General features: G+C 46.4%; 1 protein-coding gene across 1 annotated transcript in view; it reads right to left on the bottom strand.

Annotated features, from left to right (window-relative positions):
- LOC311116725 (protein ELFN1-like) overlaps nucleotides 1–15,719 on the bottom strand; it is a gene marked incomplete at both ends in the record, with an annotated part of 17,024 nt that extends 1,305 nt beyond the window's left edge. The window contains 10 exons of the mRNA XM_084191767.1: nucleotides 1–115; nucleotides 346–550; nucleotides 4,689–5,085; nucleotides 5,308–5,479; nucleotides 5,906–6,062; nucleotides 8,775–8,960; nucleotides 10,106–10,217; nucleotides 10,434–10,732; nucleotides 14,655–14,808; nucleotides 15,466–15,719. The exon at nucleotides 1–115 is cut by the window's left edge and continues 124 nt beyond it. Of these exons, the coding sequence (XP_084047893.1) occupies nucleotides 1–115; nucleotides 346–550; nucleotides 4,689–5,085; nucleotides 5,308–5,479; nucleotides 5,906–6,062; nucleotides 8,775–8,960; nucleotides 10,106–10,217; nucleotides 10,434–10,732; nucleotides 14,655–14,808; nucleotides 15,466–15,719 (2,051 nt within the window). The remainder of the gene's footprint in view (nucleotides 116–345; nucleotides 551–4,688; nucleotides 5,086–5,307; nucleotides 5,480–5,905; nucleotides 6,063–8,774; nucleotides 8,961–10,105; nucleotides 10,218–10,433; nucleotides 10,733–14,654; nucleotides 14,809–15,465) is intronic.
- Between the last annotated feature and the right edge of the window lie 1,915 nt (nucleotides 15,720–17,634).

The raw sequence follows: 17,634 nt of genomic DNA, 5'->3' as shown, positions 1-17,634 counted from the left end.
GGCCCGTCGGAGCGGAAGGAGCGCGGGGAGCGGACGGAACCGCTGGAGGAGGTCGAAGGTCGTTTGGATGGAGCTTCCATACTGTGGTGTCTCTGGAGAGGGTGGTGGTAACCTCCTTCAATAATAATAATAATTAATATTAATAATTTTGTACATTTGTAAAGTGCTTTTCACTACAATAATAATCTCAAATTGCATAGTAAAAAGTAATAATAATAAGTTATAACATTTATTAACAATAATTCAAATATAACAGGTGCACTACATTTGACATTGAGGACAGACAGATAGACAGGTAGACAGACAGACAGATATGTGTGTATACACAGTAATGATAGTAACTACCTTTATACTGCGGCGACAGGAACCCTGACTGTCTCTGTGGCTGGTCTGAGATCAGCACTAGCTGGGGATCAGCGGTCGACACAGAGCCTGACTTGACCCCCTGGAACGACGTGGACTCAGATTTGAGGACATCAATACAGTTGTTGATGATCTGGTTCACCTTGTCCACCTCTGAGGCGATGGTGGAAATCTCTGCTACCGAACCCTGAGGAGGAGGACAAGGAGGAGGTTGAGGAGGAGGAGGTCAAGGAGGAGGAGGAGGACAAGGAGTTGGTCAAGGAGGAGGGGGAGGACAAGGAGGAGGTCAAGGAGGAGGAGGAGGACAGGGAAGAGGTCAAGGAGGAGGAGGAGGACAAGGAGGAGGAGGAGGAGGAAGAAGAATACTTTATTAATTTATTGTATCCCCTCCAATAAACCCATTAGGTTGTAGAGGCTGGAGCAGAATGCAGCCTCAGAACAGCCTCAGTGCAGCCTCAGTGCAGCCACAGTACAGCCTCAGTGCAGCCTCAGTGCAGCTTCAGTGCAGCCTCAGTGCAGCCTCAGTGCAGCCTCAGTGCAGCCTCAGTACAGCCTCAGTACAGTACAGCCTCAGTACAGCCTCAGTACAGCCTCAGTGCAGCCTCAGTACAGCCTCAGTACAGCCTCAGTGCAGCCTCAGTGCAGCCTCAGTACAGCCACAGTGCAGCCTCAGTACAGTGCAGCCTCAGTACAGCCTCAGTACAGCCACAGTGCAGCCTCAGTGCAGCCTCAGTGCAGCCTCAGTACAGCCTCAGTACAGCCTCAGTACAGACACAGTACAGCCTCAGTGCAGCCACAGTACAGCCTCAGTACAGCCTCAGTGCAGCCTCAGTGCAGCCACAGTGCAGCCACAGTACAGCCACAGTACAGCCTCAGTACAGCCACAGTGCAGCCACAGTACAGTACAGCCTTAGTGCAGCCTCAGTACAGTGCAGCCTCAGTGCAGCCTCAGTACAGCCACAGTACAGCCACAGTACAGCCTCAGTACAGCCACAGTGCAGCCTCAGTACAGCCACAGTACAGTACAGCCACAGTACAGCCTCAGTACAGTACAGCCTCAGTGCAGCCTCAGTACAGCCACAGTACAGCCACAGTACAGCCTCAGTACAGCCACAGTGCAGCCTCAGTACAGCCACAGTACAGTACAGCCACAGTACAGCCTCAGTACAGTACAGCCTCAGTACAGCCACAGTACAGCCACAGTACAGCCTCAGTACAGCCACAGTGCAGCCTCAGTACAGCCACAGTACAGTACAGCCACAGTGCAGCCTCAGTGCAGCCTCAGTACAGCCACAGTACAGCCTCAGTGCAGCCTCAGTACAGCCTCAGTACAGCCTCAGTGCAGCCTCAGTACAGTACAGCCTCAGTACAGTACAGCCACAGTGCAGCCTCAGTGCAGCCTCAGTACAGTGCAGCCTCAGTGCAGCCTCAGTACAGCCACAGTACAGCCACAGTACAGCCTCAGTACAGCCACAGTACAGCCTCAGTACAGCCTCAGTACAGCCTCAGTACAGCCTCAGTGCAGCCTCAGTACAGTACAGCCACAGTACAGCCTCAGTACAGTACAGCCACAGTGCAGCCTCAGTACAGCCACAGTACAGCCACAGTACAGCCTCAGTACAGCCACAGTACAGTACAGCCACAGTACAGCCTCAGTACAGCCACAGTACAGCCACAGTACACCCTCAGTACAGTACAGCCACAGTGCAGCCTCAGTACAGCCACAGTACAGCCACAGTACAGCCTCAGTACAGCCACAGTACAGTACAGCCTCAGTGCAGCCTCAGTACAGCCACAGTACAGCCACAGTACAGCCTCAGTACAGCCACAGTGCAGCCTCAGTACAGCCACAGTACAGTACAGCCACAGTGCAGCCTCAGTGCAGCCCAGTACAGCCACAGTACAGCCTCAGTGCAGCCTCAGTACCATCTCAGTGCAGCCTCAGTGCAGCCTCAGTACAGCCTCAGTACAGTACAGCCACAGTACAGCCACAGTACAGCCTCAGTACAGCCACAGTGCAGCCTCAGTACAGCCACAGTACAGTACAGCCACAGTACAGCCTCAGTACAGTACAGCCTCAGTGCAGCCTCAGTACAGTACAGCCACAGTACAGCCTCAGTACAGCCACAGTACAGCCTCAGTACAGTACAGCCACAGTGCAGCCTCAGTGCAGCCTCAGTACAGTTCAGCCTCAGTGCAGCCTCAGTACAGCCACAGTACAGCCACAGTACAGCCTCAGTACAGCCACAGTGCAGCCTCAGTACAGCCACAGTACAGTACAGCCACAGTACAGCCTCAGTACAGTACAGCCTCAGTGCAGCCTCAGTACAGTACAGCCACAGTACAGCCTCAGTACAGCCACAGTGCAGCCTCAGTACAGCCTCAGTACAGCCTCAGTACAGCCTCAGTGCAGCCTCAGTACAGTACAGCCACAGTGCAGCCTCAGTACAGCCACAGTACAGTACAGCCTCAGTACAGCCACAGTGCAGCCTCAGTACAGCCACAGTACAGTACAGCCTCAGTACAGCCTCAGTACAGCCTCAGTACAGCCTCAGTACAGACACAGTACAGCCTCAGTGCAGCCACAGTACAGCCTCAGTACAGCCTCAGTGCAGCCTCAGTGCAGCCACAGTGCAGCCACAGTACAGCCACAGTACAGCCTCAGTACAGCCACAGTGCAGCCACAGTACAGTACAGCCTTAGTGCAGCCTCAGTACAGTGCAGCCTCAGTGCAGCCTCAGTACAGCCACAGTACAGCCACAGTACAGCCACAGTACAGCCTCAGTACAGCCACAGTGCAGCCTCAGTACAGCCACAGTACAGTACAGCCACAGTACAGCCTCAGTACAGTACAGCCTCAGTGCAGCCTCAGTACAGCCACAGTACAGCCACAGTACAGCCTCAGTACAGCCACAGTGCAGCCTCAGTACAGCCACAGTACAGTACAGCCACAGTACAGCCTCAGTACAGTACAGCCTCAGTACAGCCACAGTACAGCCACAGTACAGCCTCAGTACAGCCACAGTGCAGCCTCAGTACAGCCACAGTACAGTACAGCCACAGTGCAGCCTCAGTGCAGCCTCAGTACAGCCACAGTACAGCCTCAGTGCAGCCTCAGTACAGCCTCAGTGCAGCCTCAGTACAGTACAGCCTCAGTACAGTACAGCCACAGTGCAGCCTCAGTGCAGCCTCAGTACAGTGCAGCCTCAGTGCAGCCTCAGTACAGCCACAGTACAGCCTCAGTACAGCCACAGTACAGCCTCAGTACAGCCTCAGTACAGCCTCAGTACAGCCTCAGTGCAGCCTCAGTACAGTACAGCCACAGTACAGCCTCAGTACAGTACAGCCACAGTGCAGCCTCAGTACAGCCACAGTACAGCCACAGTACAGCCTCAGTACAGCCACAGTACAGCCACAGTACAGCCACAGTACAGCCTCAGTACAGTACAGCCACAGTGCAGCCTCAGTACAGCCACAGTACAGCCACAGTACAGCCTCAGTACAGCCACAGTACAGTACAGCCTCAGTGCAGCCTCAGTACAGCCACAGTACAGCCACAGTACAGCCTCAGTACAGCCACAGTGCAGCCTCAGTACAGCCACAGTACAGTACAGCCACAGTGCAGCCTCAGTGCAGCCCAGTACAGCCACAGTACAGCCTCAGTGCAGCCTCAGTACAGCCTCAGTGCAGCCTCAGTGCAGCCTCAGTACAGTGCAGCCTCAGTGCATTCTCAGTACAGCCTCAGTACAGTACAGCCACAGTACAGCCACAGTACAGCCTCAGTACAGCCACAGTACAGTACAGCCTCAGTGCAGCCTCAGTACAGTACAGCCACAGTACAGCCACAGTACAGCCTCAGTACAGTACAGCCACAGTGCAGCCTCAGTGCAGCCTCAGTACAGTTCAGCCTCAGTGCAGCCTCAGTACAGCCACAGTACAGCCACAGTACAGCCTCAGTACAGCCACAGTGCAGCCTCAGTACAGCCACAGTACAGTACAGCCACAGTACAGCCTCAGTACAGTACAGCCTCAGTGCAGCCTCAGTACAGTACAGCCACAGTACAGCCTCAGTACAGCCACAGTGCAGCCTCAGTACAGCCTCAGTACAGCCTCAGTACAGCCTCAGTGCAGCCTCAGTACAGTACAGCCACAGTGCAGCCTCAGTACAGCCACAGTACAGTACAGCCTCAGTACAGCCACAGTACAGCCTCAGTACAGCCTCAGTACAGCCTCAGTACAGCCTCAGTACAGCCTCAGTGCAGCCTCAGTACAGCCTCAGTGCAGCCTCAGTGCAGCCACAGTGCAGCGTCAAATGAGCAGGTTACCTGAGGGTTGTCTTGTGGAGAGAGACTACACTCCCTCTCTCTCTCCCGCTCTCTTTCTCGCTCTCTCTCCCTCCGGTCCGGCTGGTCGCCCACAGTTCCCCGCACTTCGATATAGTTCCCTTTCGCTGCCTTTGGAGTATCAATGATCTCCTGTAGCTTGTACTGGTCCATCTCACAGGTTCCACCCTGGGGAAGGTAGGGCATCCGTGTGAGACTCTCCCTAGCCGAGAGCATCTGTTTCTGGGATAGCTGAGAGATGGAGCCCCCTCCTCCTGTTCCTCCACCACCCTCCAGGTCTGCTCCGTATCTCAGCTCCATCAGGCTCTTCTGGATCTTTCCAATCTTCTTGTTCTTCTCGTCTCGCTGCCTCTTCTTCCTCAGGCAGTGGAACACCAAACTAGAAGAAGAGGAAGGAGAATATTTTTTTCGAAACCATTTGAGATGGCAATTGGTCATTAGTCATTTTCTCATTCCAATGTAGCGTTTAAGCATTGCATTTGCCACTGAACCCTCCATAATACTGTGGCAAACGAAATACTACATGTGTAAAATAAAGCTTCAATTGGACTTTTAATGAAGTAGGTGCTGGCCCTTTCTTCAGTGTTTGTGGAAGACTAACCCTAGTATGATGACCATGCTGAAGAGACTGCCCAGTATAGTCATGATGTAGTGGGTGGCAGAGGAGTCGTTGGGGGTCCTCTCCAGACCTGCCTTCCTCCCGGTGGAGATGGACAGACAGGTGTGGTTATAACGAAGCTGGTGCCTTATAGACACTACACAGTAGGTGTAGTCTGGGAGAGAGAGAGAGAGAGGGGGAGAGAGAGAGAGAGAGAGAGAGAGAGAGAGAGAGAGAGAGAGAGACAGAGAGAGAGAGAGAGAGAGAGAGACAGAGAGACAGAGAGAGACAGAGAGAGAGAGAGAGAGAGACTTAAATGACAGTATATTGACATATAAGTGCAGAGGGCACTATCTGAGTATGGCCCTATGGACCCTGGTCAAAAGTAGTGCACTATATAGGGAACAGGGTGCCATTTAGGATGCAGTCACTGTCTCTTTGCTCTCATGTTTCACACACACACTCACGAACGCACACTGACGAACACACACACTGACGAACACACACACTGACGAACACACACACACAAACGCACGCACGCACACACACACTCACGAACACGCACACACACACGTTTTGTAGGAATGATTGAAAGTCCTACCTGTGTGGGCTTTCAGGCTGTTCAGTTCGATCTCTTCCTTGTGGTTCTTCAGGTTCTGTATGTCAGTGAAGAAGCTATTGTTGTAGAGAACCAGGATGTACATCTTACTGAAGGGGTGAGGGATCTGGACTGTGATCACTGCTGAGGTTTGGGAGACCTAGAGAGAGAGAGAAAGAAAGAGAGAGCGAGAGAGGAGAGAGAGAGTAAGAGGAGAGAGAGAGAAAGAAGAGAGAGAGCCATGAGAGAGAGAGAGAGAGCAAGAGAGAGAGAGAGAGAGAGAGAGAGAGAGAGAGAGAGAGAGAGAGAGAGAGCGATGAGAGAGAGAGAGAGAGAGAGAGAAAGAGGAGAGAGAGAGAGAGAGAGAGAGAGAGAGACCGATGAGAGAGAGAGAGAGAGAGAGAGAAAGAGGAGAGAGAGCCATGAGAGAGAGAGAAAGAGGAGAGAGAGCCATGAGAGAGAGAGAGAGAGAGAGAGAGAGAGAGAGAGAGAGAGAGAGAGAGAGAGAGAGAGAGAGAGAGAGAGAGAGAGAGAGAGAGAGAGAGAGAGAGAGAGAGAGAGAGCGATGAGAGAGAGAGAGAGAGAGAGAGAGAGAGAGCGATGAGAGAGAGCGAGAACTAAAATCTTGCGTAGCTCTGGGAGTAGAGGTGTTAGAACGAGTAGCGAAAGCAGGGCAGTAGCTCAACCCCAAATATCCCCTCCTCATCAGAAATTCGAAAGATGCGAACACCTGCAAATCGTTATTTGTCCAAATGATCAAAGTTCCTCGTTAGTCATAGCATCCCACAGTCTGTTGACAGTTCCATGTATATCACGTCTCCATGGGAGATAAACATCAACACAAATACTTACTACAACCCTTGTAACCCGTAGAAACAGCTTCACGTGACGTCAACATCCATGCAAACGCACGTACAGTCGTGGTCAAAAGTTCTGAGAATGACACAAATACTAATTTTCACAAAGTCTGCTGCCTCAGTTTTGATGATGGCAATTTGCATATGCTCCAGAATGTCATGACGAGTGATCAGATGAATTGCAATTAATTGCAAAGTCCCTCTTTGCCATGAAAATGAAACTTCATCCCTAAAAAAAAACATTTCCACTGCATTTCAGCCCTGCCACAAAAGGACCAGCTGCCATCATGTCAGTGATTCTCTCGTTAATACAGGTGAGAGTGTTGACGAGGACAAGGCTGGAGATCACTCTGTCATGCTGATTGAGTTAGAATAACAGACTGGAAGCTTTAAAAGGAGGGTGGTGCTTGAAATCATTGTTCTTCCTCTGTTAACCATGGTTACCTGCAAGGAAACACGTGCCGTCATCATTGCTTTGCACAAAAAGGGCTTCACAGGCAAGGATATTGCTGCTAGTATGATTGCGCCTAAATCAACCATTTATCGGATCATCAAGAACTTCAAGGAGAGAGGTTCAATTGTTGTGAAGAAGGTGTCAGGGCGCCCAAGAAAGTCCAGCAAGCGCCAGGACCGTCTCCTAAAGTTGATTCAGCTGCGGGATCGGGGCACCACCAGTGCGGAGCTTGCTCAGGAATGGCAGCAGGCAGATGTGAGTGCATCTGCATGCACAGTGATGCGAAAGCTTTTTAGAGGATGGCCTGGTGTCAAGAAGGGCAGCAAAGAAGCCACTTCTCTCCAGGAAAAACATCAGGGACACACTGATATTCTGCAAAAGGTACAGGGATTGGACTACTGAGGACTGGGGTAAAGTCATTTTCTCTGATGAATCTCCTTTCCGATTGTTTGGGGCATCCTGAAAACACCTTGTCCGGAGAAGACAAGTTGAGTGCTACCATCAGTCCTGTGTCATGCCAACAGTAAAGCATCCTGAGACCATTCATGTGTGGGGTTGCTTCTCAGCCAAGGGAGTGGGCTCACTCACAATTTTGCCTAAGAACACAGCCATGAATAAAGAATGGTACCAACACATCCTCCAAGAGCAACTTCTCCCAACCATCCAAGAACAGTTTGGTGACGACCAATGCCTTTTCCAGCATGATGGAGCACCTTGCCATAAGGCAAAAGTGATAACTAAGTGGCTCGGGGAACAAAACTTCAGAATTTTGGGTCCATCGCCAGGAAACTCCCCAGACCTTAATCCCATTGAGAACTTGTGGTCGATCCTCAAGAGGTGGGTGGACAAACAAAACCCCACAAATTCTGACAAACTCCATGCATTGATTATGCAAGAATGGGCTGCCATCAGTCAGGATGTGGCCCAGAAGTTAATTGACAGCATGCCAGGGCGGATTGCAGAGGTCTTGAAAAAGAAGGGTCAACACTGCAACACTGCAAATATTGACTCTTTGCATAAACTAAATGTAATTGTCAATAAAAGCCTTTGACACTTATGGAATGCTTGTAATTATACTTCAGTATACCATAGTAACATGTGACAAAAATATCTCATAACACACATCAACACACATCCACGTGTAACAGACATCAGCATCAACACACATCCACGTGTAACAGAGATCAGCATCAACACACATCCACGTGTAACAGACATCAGCATCAACACACATCCACGTGTAACACATATCAGCGTCAACACACATCCACGTGTAACAGAGATCAGCGTCAACACACATCCACGTGTAACAGACATCAGTGTGCTGCTAACAGCTTTGCATCCTCCACTGTCTGACTGCCCCATACTGGGCTCCAACCAACACACGTGACCGCCCTCTTTGACAACGTTCTCCAATGGGTTGAGACACCCAAAAGGTACCGATTGGATGGCTCCATCCACGACATTTCAAGCTATGGAGTGGCTTAAGGCCCATTCTAAACTCTGTAAAACAGACACACGACCCTTAGAGCCTGTAGGAACAGCTTCACATGGGGCTCACCTGTTTCACCTTCATGCTAGGCTTGTTGTTCAGATCAGTGTAGGTGGGGCTGATGCTGATTGGGTCCTCTGGGGACATTCCAGAAGAGCAGTCGTCCAATCCGCAGGGAGAGTACGGCGGGAGGGTTGTAAAATCGGACTGACCAATGATGTTCGGCAAAGAGTTGCTACCGTCATCGGTACACACCTATAATAATAATAATTAATAATAATAATAATAATAATAATAATAATAACAATAACAATAATCATCATCATAAAAATAACCATAACAATAATCATAAAAATATAAATAAAAGTAATCATAAAATCATAACAACAATAATGATAATTATAATGATAATAACAATAATAATAATTCATTTGTATAGCACATTTCCCATGCTCAATGATAACAATGTATTATAACTGATAGTAATATCCAGGCTCTGTCGCAGCCGGCCGCGACCGGGAGACTCATGGGCGGCGCACAATTGGCCCAGCGTCGTCCAGGGTAGGGGAGGGAATGGCCGGCAGGGATGTAGCTCAGTTGATAGAGCATGGCGTTTGCAACGCCAGGGTTGTGGTTTCGATTCCCACGGGGGGCCAGTATAAAAAAAAAAAAGATATGTATTCACTAACTGTAAGTCGCTCTGGATAAGAGCGTCTGCTAAATGACTAAAATGTAAATGTAAAATGTAATGATATGCTGTTACTATGACAGCCTACTATGATGTAATGTATTATAACTGATATTAATGATATGCTGTTACTATGACAGCCTACTATGATGTAATGTATTATAACTGATATTAATGATATACTGTTACTATGACAGCCTACTATGATGTAATGTATTATAACTGATAGTAATGATATGCTGTTACTATGACAGCCTACTATGATGTAATGTATTATAACTGATAGTAATGATATGCTGTTACTATGACAGCCTACTATGATGTAATGTATTATAACTGATAGTAATGATATGCTGTTACTATGACAGCCTACTATGATGTAATGTATTATAGCTGATATTAATGATATACTGTTACTATGACAGCCTACTATGATGGCCTACACTGTATCAAAACTCTATCTGAGTTTTTTAAATATGGAATATGTATTGTCAATTACTGTAATATTGTGGAGAAACACAGCATCATATGATGCATAATGCATCATACTGGATGTATTTCTGTATTTTTCAAGTTATATCTCTTAAAAACTTGATTGCTGACATGCAAAACATTTTGGGACTACATAAAAAATGGACTAATGAATCAAATACCAAAAGATCGTTTTTGGGTGGAATTTTTAAATAATAATAATATGTTTTAGTCTCCACACCATATTGAGCATGTGCAGAGCGTTGCGGTTCGCAGGCATCCTGGGGTTCTGACTGAGGAGGTTGTAGCCTGAAAACCCGGCCGGAGTATCACACACCATCCTCTCATTGGTCCTGGTCGGGAACACAGAGCGATCATTTTTATGGTGGTTACCAGGGTTGTGGTCAAATCAAGTTCAAGGCAGTCAAAGCAGGAAGTAATTTTTATTTAAAATTTAAAAAAAAAAGGGAAACACTTTTTTGAAATAAATAGCTTGTACTTTTCTGTTTATTGACAAGTCATTGAAAATAGATTGAATATACAATTGTGCGTCAACTCGTGCTTTTTACCTGTTCGGGAAGACGGCCAGCCAGCGCAGAAACCCCAACAGGTCACAAGAGCAGTTGAACGGGTTGGTGTAGAGTTCACAGGTCGTTAATCTACTGAGCCCCGTAAACAAGCCTCCGTCCAGCACCTGAATCCTATTCATGGAGAGGTCAATGTTCTCTATGTTGGGACACTCCTCAAAGGTGTTGGGGGTGACTGCCTCGATCAGGTTGGCCTGTAGGTAGAGGTACTGCAGCTTCCCCAGCCCTCTCAGGATCCCCTCTGTTAGGTTCCTCAGACGGTTAAACCCCAACTGCAGCACCTGGTAAGAGAAGATAAGATACAGTAAGGAAAGGTAGGGTAGGGTAAGGTAAGAAAGGGTAAGGTAGGAAAGGGTACGGTGGGGTAAAATAGGGTAAGGTAAGGTAAGTGAGGGTTAGAAAAGGTAAGATAAGGTAAGAAAGGGTATGTTAAGAATAAAAAGGTTAAGGTAAGGTAGGAAAGGGTAAGGTAAGGTAGGAAAGGGTAAGGTAGGAAAGGGTATGGTAAGGTAAGGTAGGAAATGGCAAGGTAAGAAATGGTAAGGTACTGTAATGAAATAAATGGTAAGGTAAGGTAGGAAAGGGTAAGGTAAGGCATGGTATCGTACGGTAATGTAAGAAAGGGTAAGGTAAGGTAAGGTATGAAAGGTAAGGTGAGTAAGAAAGGGTAAGGTACGGTAATGTAAGAAAGGGTAAGGTAAGGTAGGAAAGGTAAGGTGAGTAAGAAAGGGTAAGGTAAGGTAAGGTAAGGTTAGAAAGTGTGAGGTATGGTAATGTAAGCTAAGGTTAGCTAAGGAAAGGTTAGCTAAGGAAAGATAAGGTAAGGTAAGGTAACGCAAGGTAAGGTAAGGTAACATAAGGTACCTTTCCTACCTTTACCTACATAGTTCACTAGAGCCCCAGTAATCACTGTATTTGTATTTATATTTATTATGGATCCCCATTAGTTCCTGCCAAGGCAGCAGCTACTCTTCCTGGGGGTTTATTATGGATCCCCATTAGTTCCTGCCAAAGCAGCAGCTACTCTTCCTGGGATTTATTATGGATCCCCATTAGTTCCTGCCAAGGCAGCAGCTACTCTTCCTGGGGTTTATTATGGATCCCCATTAGTTCCTGCCAAAGCAGCAGCTACTCTTCCTGGGGTCCAGCAACATTAAGGCAGTTATATACAGTTTACAATATTACATGACATTACATTTCATAACACTTTACCCAATACATTTAGTGTGTTCCCTCAGGCCACTACTCCACTATCACATATTTACAATACAACATCCATGTGTATGTGTGTCTGTGGCTGTGTGTGTGTCTCTTCACAGTCCACGCTGTTCCATAAGGTGTATTTGTATCGGGTTTTTAAAAATCTGATTCTACTGCTTGCATCAGTTACCTGATGTGGAATGTCCATGTAGCCATGGCTCTACAGTGAGGGATTTTGTACGTTTGCCCACTGACAAAGACATGATCAGTCTATAATTTTAATGGTAGGTTTATTTGAACAGTGAGAGACAGAATAACAACATAAAAATCCAGAAAAACACATGTCAAAAATGTTATAAATTGATTTGCATTTTAATGAGGGAAATAAGTATTTGACCCCTCTGCAAAACATGACTTAGTACTTGGTGGCAAAACCCTTGTTGGCAATCACAGAGGTCAGACGTTTCTTGTAGTTGGCCACCAGGTTTGCACACATCTCAGGAGGGATTTTGTCCCACTCCTCTTTGCAGATCTTCTCCAAGTCATTAAGGTTTCGAGGCTGACATTTGGCAACTCGAACCTTCAGCTCCCTCCACAGATTTTCTATGGGATTAAGGTCTGGAGACTGGCTAGGCCACTCCAGGACCTTAATGTGCTTCTTCTTGAGCCTCTCCTTTGTTGCCTTGGCCGTGTGTTTTGGGTCATTGTCATTCTGGAATACCCATCCACGACCCATTTTCAATGCCCTGGCTGAGGGAAGGAGGTTCTCACCCAAGATTTGACGGTACATGGCCCCGTCCATCGTCCCTTGCGGTGTAGTTGTCCTGTCCCCTTAGCAGAAAAACACCACCAAAGCATAATGTTTCCACCTCCATGTTTGATGGTGGGGATGGTGTTCTTGGGGTCATAGGCAGCATTCCTCCTCCTCCAAACACGGCGAGTTGCATTGATGTCAAAGAGCTCAATTTTGGTCTCAACTGACCACAACACTTTCACCCAGTTCTCCTCTGAATAATTCAGATGTTCATTGGCAAACTTCAGACGGGCCTGTATATGTGCTTTCTTGAGCAGGGGGACCTTGCAGGCGCTGCAGGATTTCAGTCCTTCACGGCGAGGTGTATTACCAATTGTTTTCTTGGTGACTATTGTCCCAGCTGCCTTGAGATCATTGACAAGATCCTCCCGTGTAGTTCTGGGCTGATTCCTCACCGTTCTCATGATCATTGCAACTCCACGAGGTGAGATCTTGCATGGAGCCCCAGGCCGAGGGAGATTGACAGTTATTTTGTGTTTCTTCCATTTGCGAATAATCGCACCAACTGTTGTCACCTTCTCACCAAGCTGCTTGGCGATGGTCTTGTAGCCCATTCCAGCCTTGTGTAGGTCTACAATCTTGTCCCTGACATCCTTGGAGAGCTCTTTGGTCTTGGCCATGGTGGAGAGTTTGGAATCTGATTGATTGATTGCTTCTGTGGACAGGTGTCTTTTATACAGGTAACAAGCTGAGATTAGGAGCACTCCCTTTAAGAGTGTGCTCCTAATCTCAGCTCGTTACCTGTATAAAAGACACCTGGGAGCCAGAAATCTTTCTGATTGAGAGGGGGTCAAATACTTATTTCCCTAATTAAAATGCAAATCAATTTATAACATTTTTGACATGCGTTTTTCTGGATTTTTTTGTTGTTATTCTGTCTCTCACTGTTCAAATAAACCTACCATTCAAATTATAGACTGATCATTTCTTTGTCAGTGGGCAAACGTACAAAATCAGCAGGGGATCCAATACTTTTTTCCCTCACTGTATGTAGTACTGTGCACCTCCCATAGTCTGTTCTTGACTTGGGGATTGTGAAGAGACCTTTGGTGGCATGTCTTGTGGGGTATGCATGGGTGTCCGAGCTGTGTGCTAGTAGTTTAAACAGACACCATTCAGCATGTCAACACTTCTTACAAAAACAAGTAGTGATGAAGTCAATCTGTCCTCCACTTTGAGCCATGAGAGATGTACATGCATATTATTAATGTTAGCTCTCCATGTACATTTAAGGGCCAGCCGTGCTGCCCTGTTCTGAGCCAATTGTAATTTTCCGAGGTCCCGCTTTGTGGCACCTAACCACACGACTGAACAATAGTCCAGCTGCGACAAAACTAGAGCCTGTAGGACCTGCCTTGTTGATAGTGTTGTTAAAAAGGCAGATAGCGCTTTATTATGGACAGACTTAGCTACTGCTGTATCAACATGTTTTGACCATGGCAGTTTACAATCCAGGGTTACTCCAAGCAGTTTAGTCACCTCAACTTGCTCAATTTCCACATTTATTACAAGATTTAGTTGAGGTTTAGGGTTTAGTGACTGATTTGTCCCAAATACAATGCTTTTAGTTTTTGAAAAATTTAGGACTAACAATCCTTGCCACCCATTCTGAAACTAACTGCAGCTCTTTGTAGTAGCTGACGTGAATAGTGTTGAGTCATCCGCATACATAGACACACTGGCTTTACTCAAGGCCAGTGGCAGGCATGTCATTAGGAAAGATTTTTTTTTTAAAATAAGGGGCCTAGACAGCTGCCCTGGGGAATTCCTGATTCTACCTGGATTATGTTGGAGAGGCTTCCATTAAAGAACACCCTCTGTGTTCTGTTAGACAGGTAACTCTGTATCCACAATATAGCAGGGGGTGTAAAGCCATAACACATACCTTTTTCCATCAGCAGACTATGATCGATAATGTCAAAAGCCGCACTGAAGTCTAACAAAACAGCTCAAACAAACGTTTTATCAATTTCTCTCAGCCAATCATCTGTCATTTAGCGTAAGTGCCGTGCTTGTCGAATGTCCTTCCCTATAAGCTTGCTGAAAGTCTGTTGTCAATTTGTTTACAGTAAAATAGCACAGTATCTAGTCAAACACCATTTTTTTTTCTCCAAAAGTTTACCAAGGGTTGGTAACAGGCTGATTGGTCAGCTATTTGAGCCAGTAAAAGTGTGCAGTTCAGGACCAACCTGTAGGTTGAACTGGGCAGAGAAGGCTCCGTCCTCCACGTACGAGATCTCGTTCTTGGTGAGGTTCAGGTACGTCAGGTTCCCAAAGCGGCTGAGCGATGAGAAATGGATACTCTTGATCTTATTCTCGTTGAGCCTCAGGTCCACGATGGTGCTGTTCAAATCAAAACACTTTAAATAAATGTCAACAGGTTGATACAGGTTGATAAAGCTTAATAAATGTATTAACGTGAAACTGGCAAGAGCAGTGTTCTGCTTCTTTCTTTTCTTTGAACGCAATTTACAGTAAAACAATCACATGACAACAAGTGAAAACCTAACAAGGAGCAGTAAAAAATGGATGAACAAAGAATGCCTAAAACACACAGAATGCCTAAAACAATGCTGTCTGCCTAGGGTTGCAAAATTCCTGTAACTTTCCCAAATTTACCAGGTTATCCAGAAATCCCGGTTGGAATATTCCTAGAATCAGGTGGGAATAAGCAGGAAATCTGGTAATTTATGCAATTTAATCAAATGCATTCAATCAAATGAAAGGAAGCAAATGCATACAAGAAGCAGAAAATGGGATAAAGAACATATTAACAACACAAATTATGTTTAATAAACCAAATAAAATCACTGATTTTGGGAAAGTTACCGGAATATTGCAACCCTATATCTGCCCCTCTTACCTGTTGATATGGGCAGGGATAGCTTTGTAAGGGGGCTGGTTCTTACCTGTTGATATGGGCAGGGATAGCTTTGTAAGGGGGTTGGTTCTTACCTGTTGATGTGGGCAGGGATAGCTTCGTAAGGGGTTGGTTCTTACCTGTTGATGTGGGCAGGGATAGCTTCGTAAGGGGGCTGGTTCTGGCTGCAGATAGCCAACCACACAAAGCCCTTCTCCCCCTCAATCAGCCAACAGTCGCCCATCGCCGTGGGAAACTGAGTGATTGACAGCAGGGCGAACCCATAGAGGAAGGCAAACCAACTGGTCGCCGACAACGCCACCGAAGCCCCACCCACTCTGTTGTTAAACCCCGCCCCTCTGGGTTGTGTTGCCGTTCTAATGATGATGTCCATGTTGTTGATTATTGTTGTTTTTGTTTATTTCTTTGTTTATTTATCCAGGTTAGCGTCATTGAGAGGAAGAGAGGTGTAGAGAATGATGATTGTTACTATAGTCCAATTTCTGTCTCACATGGATTAATAAAGTATTCTTCTTCTTCTCCTTCTAGTTGAACCTATCCAAAGAGCACCTTGTGTACTGTGATGTCCAGAGTTATACAGCCTTTGCCCATGTTAGCGCACCACTGTATTGTTAGTCCACTCGGTAGTATAAGGCAGGGTTAGGTTGGAAGGAGAGAGTATTGTTGGCCCTCTTAGTCTTTGTCTCAGGTTAGTCCAAAAAGAAGAGAAGGTTTCAAATGGAAAGTGGGCACTCGTCTTTCTCTCAGGTTAGTCCGTAGGAAGAATCCAACATCTTTTTGAGGGCGGAACCATTACATTTTTGCTTATCCAGATTCACAGGTTTTTTTTCGCACCAACCAAACTTTGTTGGGAGATGGTCCTCTTTTGATTGGTCCAGAGGAAGGGAGAAGAGTTAGAGGAAGGTATCTTGGAGTAGCTCATTGGCAGTGTCTCTGCACCTTTTATTTATGAACTTTTTGGGGGCAGATTTTTTAAAAATGTTTTCCACAGTGTGTGAGAGTCAGGGGTGACGAGGACCGCGTCTGGAACTACATTTAGCTGTTGTCCTGGGGACTGTCGTTAGGGAGACGGCTGGGTGTGGCTCTGTCCTTTTCCTCCCATCTGATTGGCTATTTCTCATTTGATGGATGGCCGTCGGCATCCCTGATTGGATCCCTGTCTCCTCTCCTGCCTCCTCATTGGTGGTTCATAGGTTGGCCAGAAACTGGAGAGAAAGGAGAGAGAGAGTAGGTCAGACAAACTTCAAAATCTGGGGGGAAAAAAACAAACAAATGAAATGATGTACAACACCCTAACTTACATTTGCTTGAAAATCAGAGACAAGGTTTCCAATATTGCTGTCCATCAATGACACACAAACACATTTAGTGAGCTGGAGCAAACTGGACAAACACAATGGGTAAATGTTGCCCTAAGAGTTGTGCAAAGTTGGTAGAATTGTATTTGAAATGATTGACAGCTGTAATGGCTGCCAAAGGTACTTCCACCAAGTATTGACTGTTGTAAAGACATACGCAATCGAGACTTCTTCATTGAGTAATTTTTTTATTCATTTGGAAAATGTTCTAAAATGTGTCTTTCACTTTGAAAATGCAGAGTAGGTTTGTGTAGATCGGTAGGAAAACAAAATCTAATGTATTCCCCTTTTGAGATGTAATTTGAAGGAAGCAAAATGTGAAGACTGTGCAAGGGGTGTGTAGACTTGAACTAACGACTGTATCTCATACAAAACATCCCAAAACAACACATTGCTGTACTATTACAGAGCATTAACCCACATCCCCTTACAAGAAAACTCGGGAGTTTCAACAAAACCCATCGTAAACTCAATCTCTAGTGCTGTTATTAGCGACCAATCTTCATCTCATGGGTTAGTGTCCCTTCGTGTGGTAATTTAGCCCCAGATAGTGAAAGTGTGTTTGAAAATACTCCGGCTAGTTTGACTCTAAACATGTAAAGAAAATCATTAGGGATGGTCTCCAATAAATACGGTGAGACACACACACAGCAGATATGGTGACATAGAGGCGACCCTAGCCAATTAGAGGTAAGAGCAGATAGGAGAAGTGTTTGACCTGATACCCCTATTAGCACACACACACATACACACACACACATACACACACACACACACATACACACACACACACACACTCCTGACACCCCATTATCTGCAAGACACTTACGGCGCTTCGCTAATGAAGCTAAAGGCTGCATCCTGAATAGCGCCCTATTCACCAAAGGGCTCTGGTCTAAAGTAGTGCACTATATAGGGAATAGGGTGCCA

The sequence above is a fragment of the Coregonus lavaretus genome (assembly GCF_964263955.1).
Source record: "Coregonus lavaretus genome assembly, contig: HAP1_SCAFFOLD_2704, whole genome shotgun sequence".
In the NCBI taxonomy this organism is placed as follows: domain Eukaryota; kingdom Metazoa; phylum Chordata; class Actinopteri; order Salmoniformes; family Salmonidae; genus Coregonus; species Coregonus lavaretus.
This window is presented reverse-complemented; position numbering and strand designations above follow the sequence as displayed.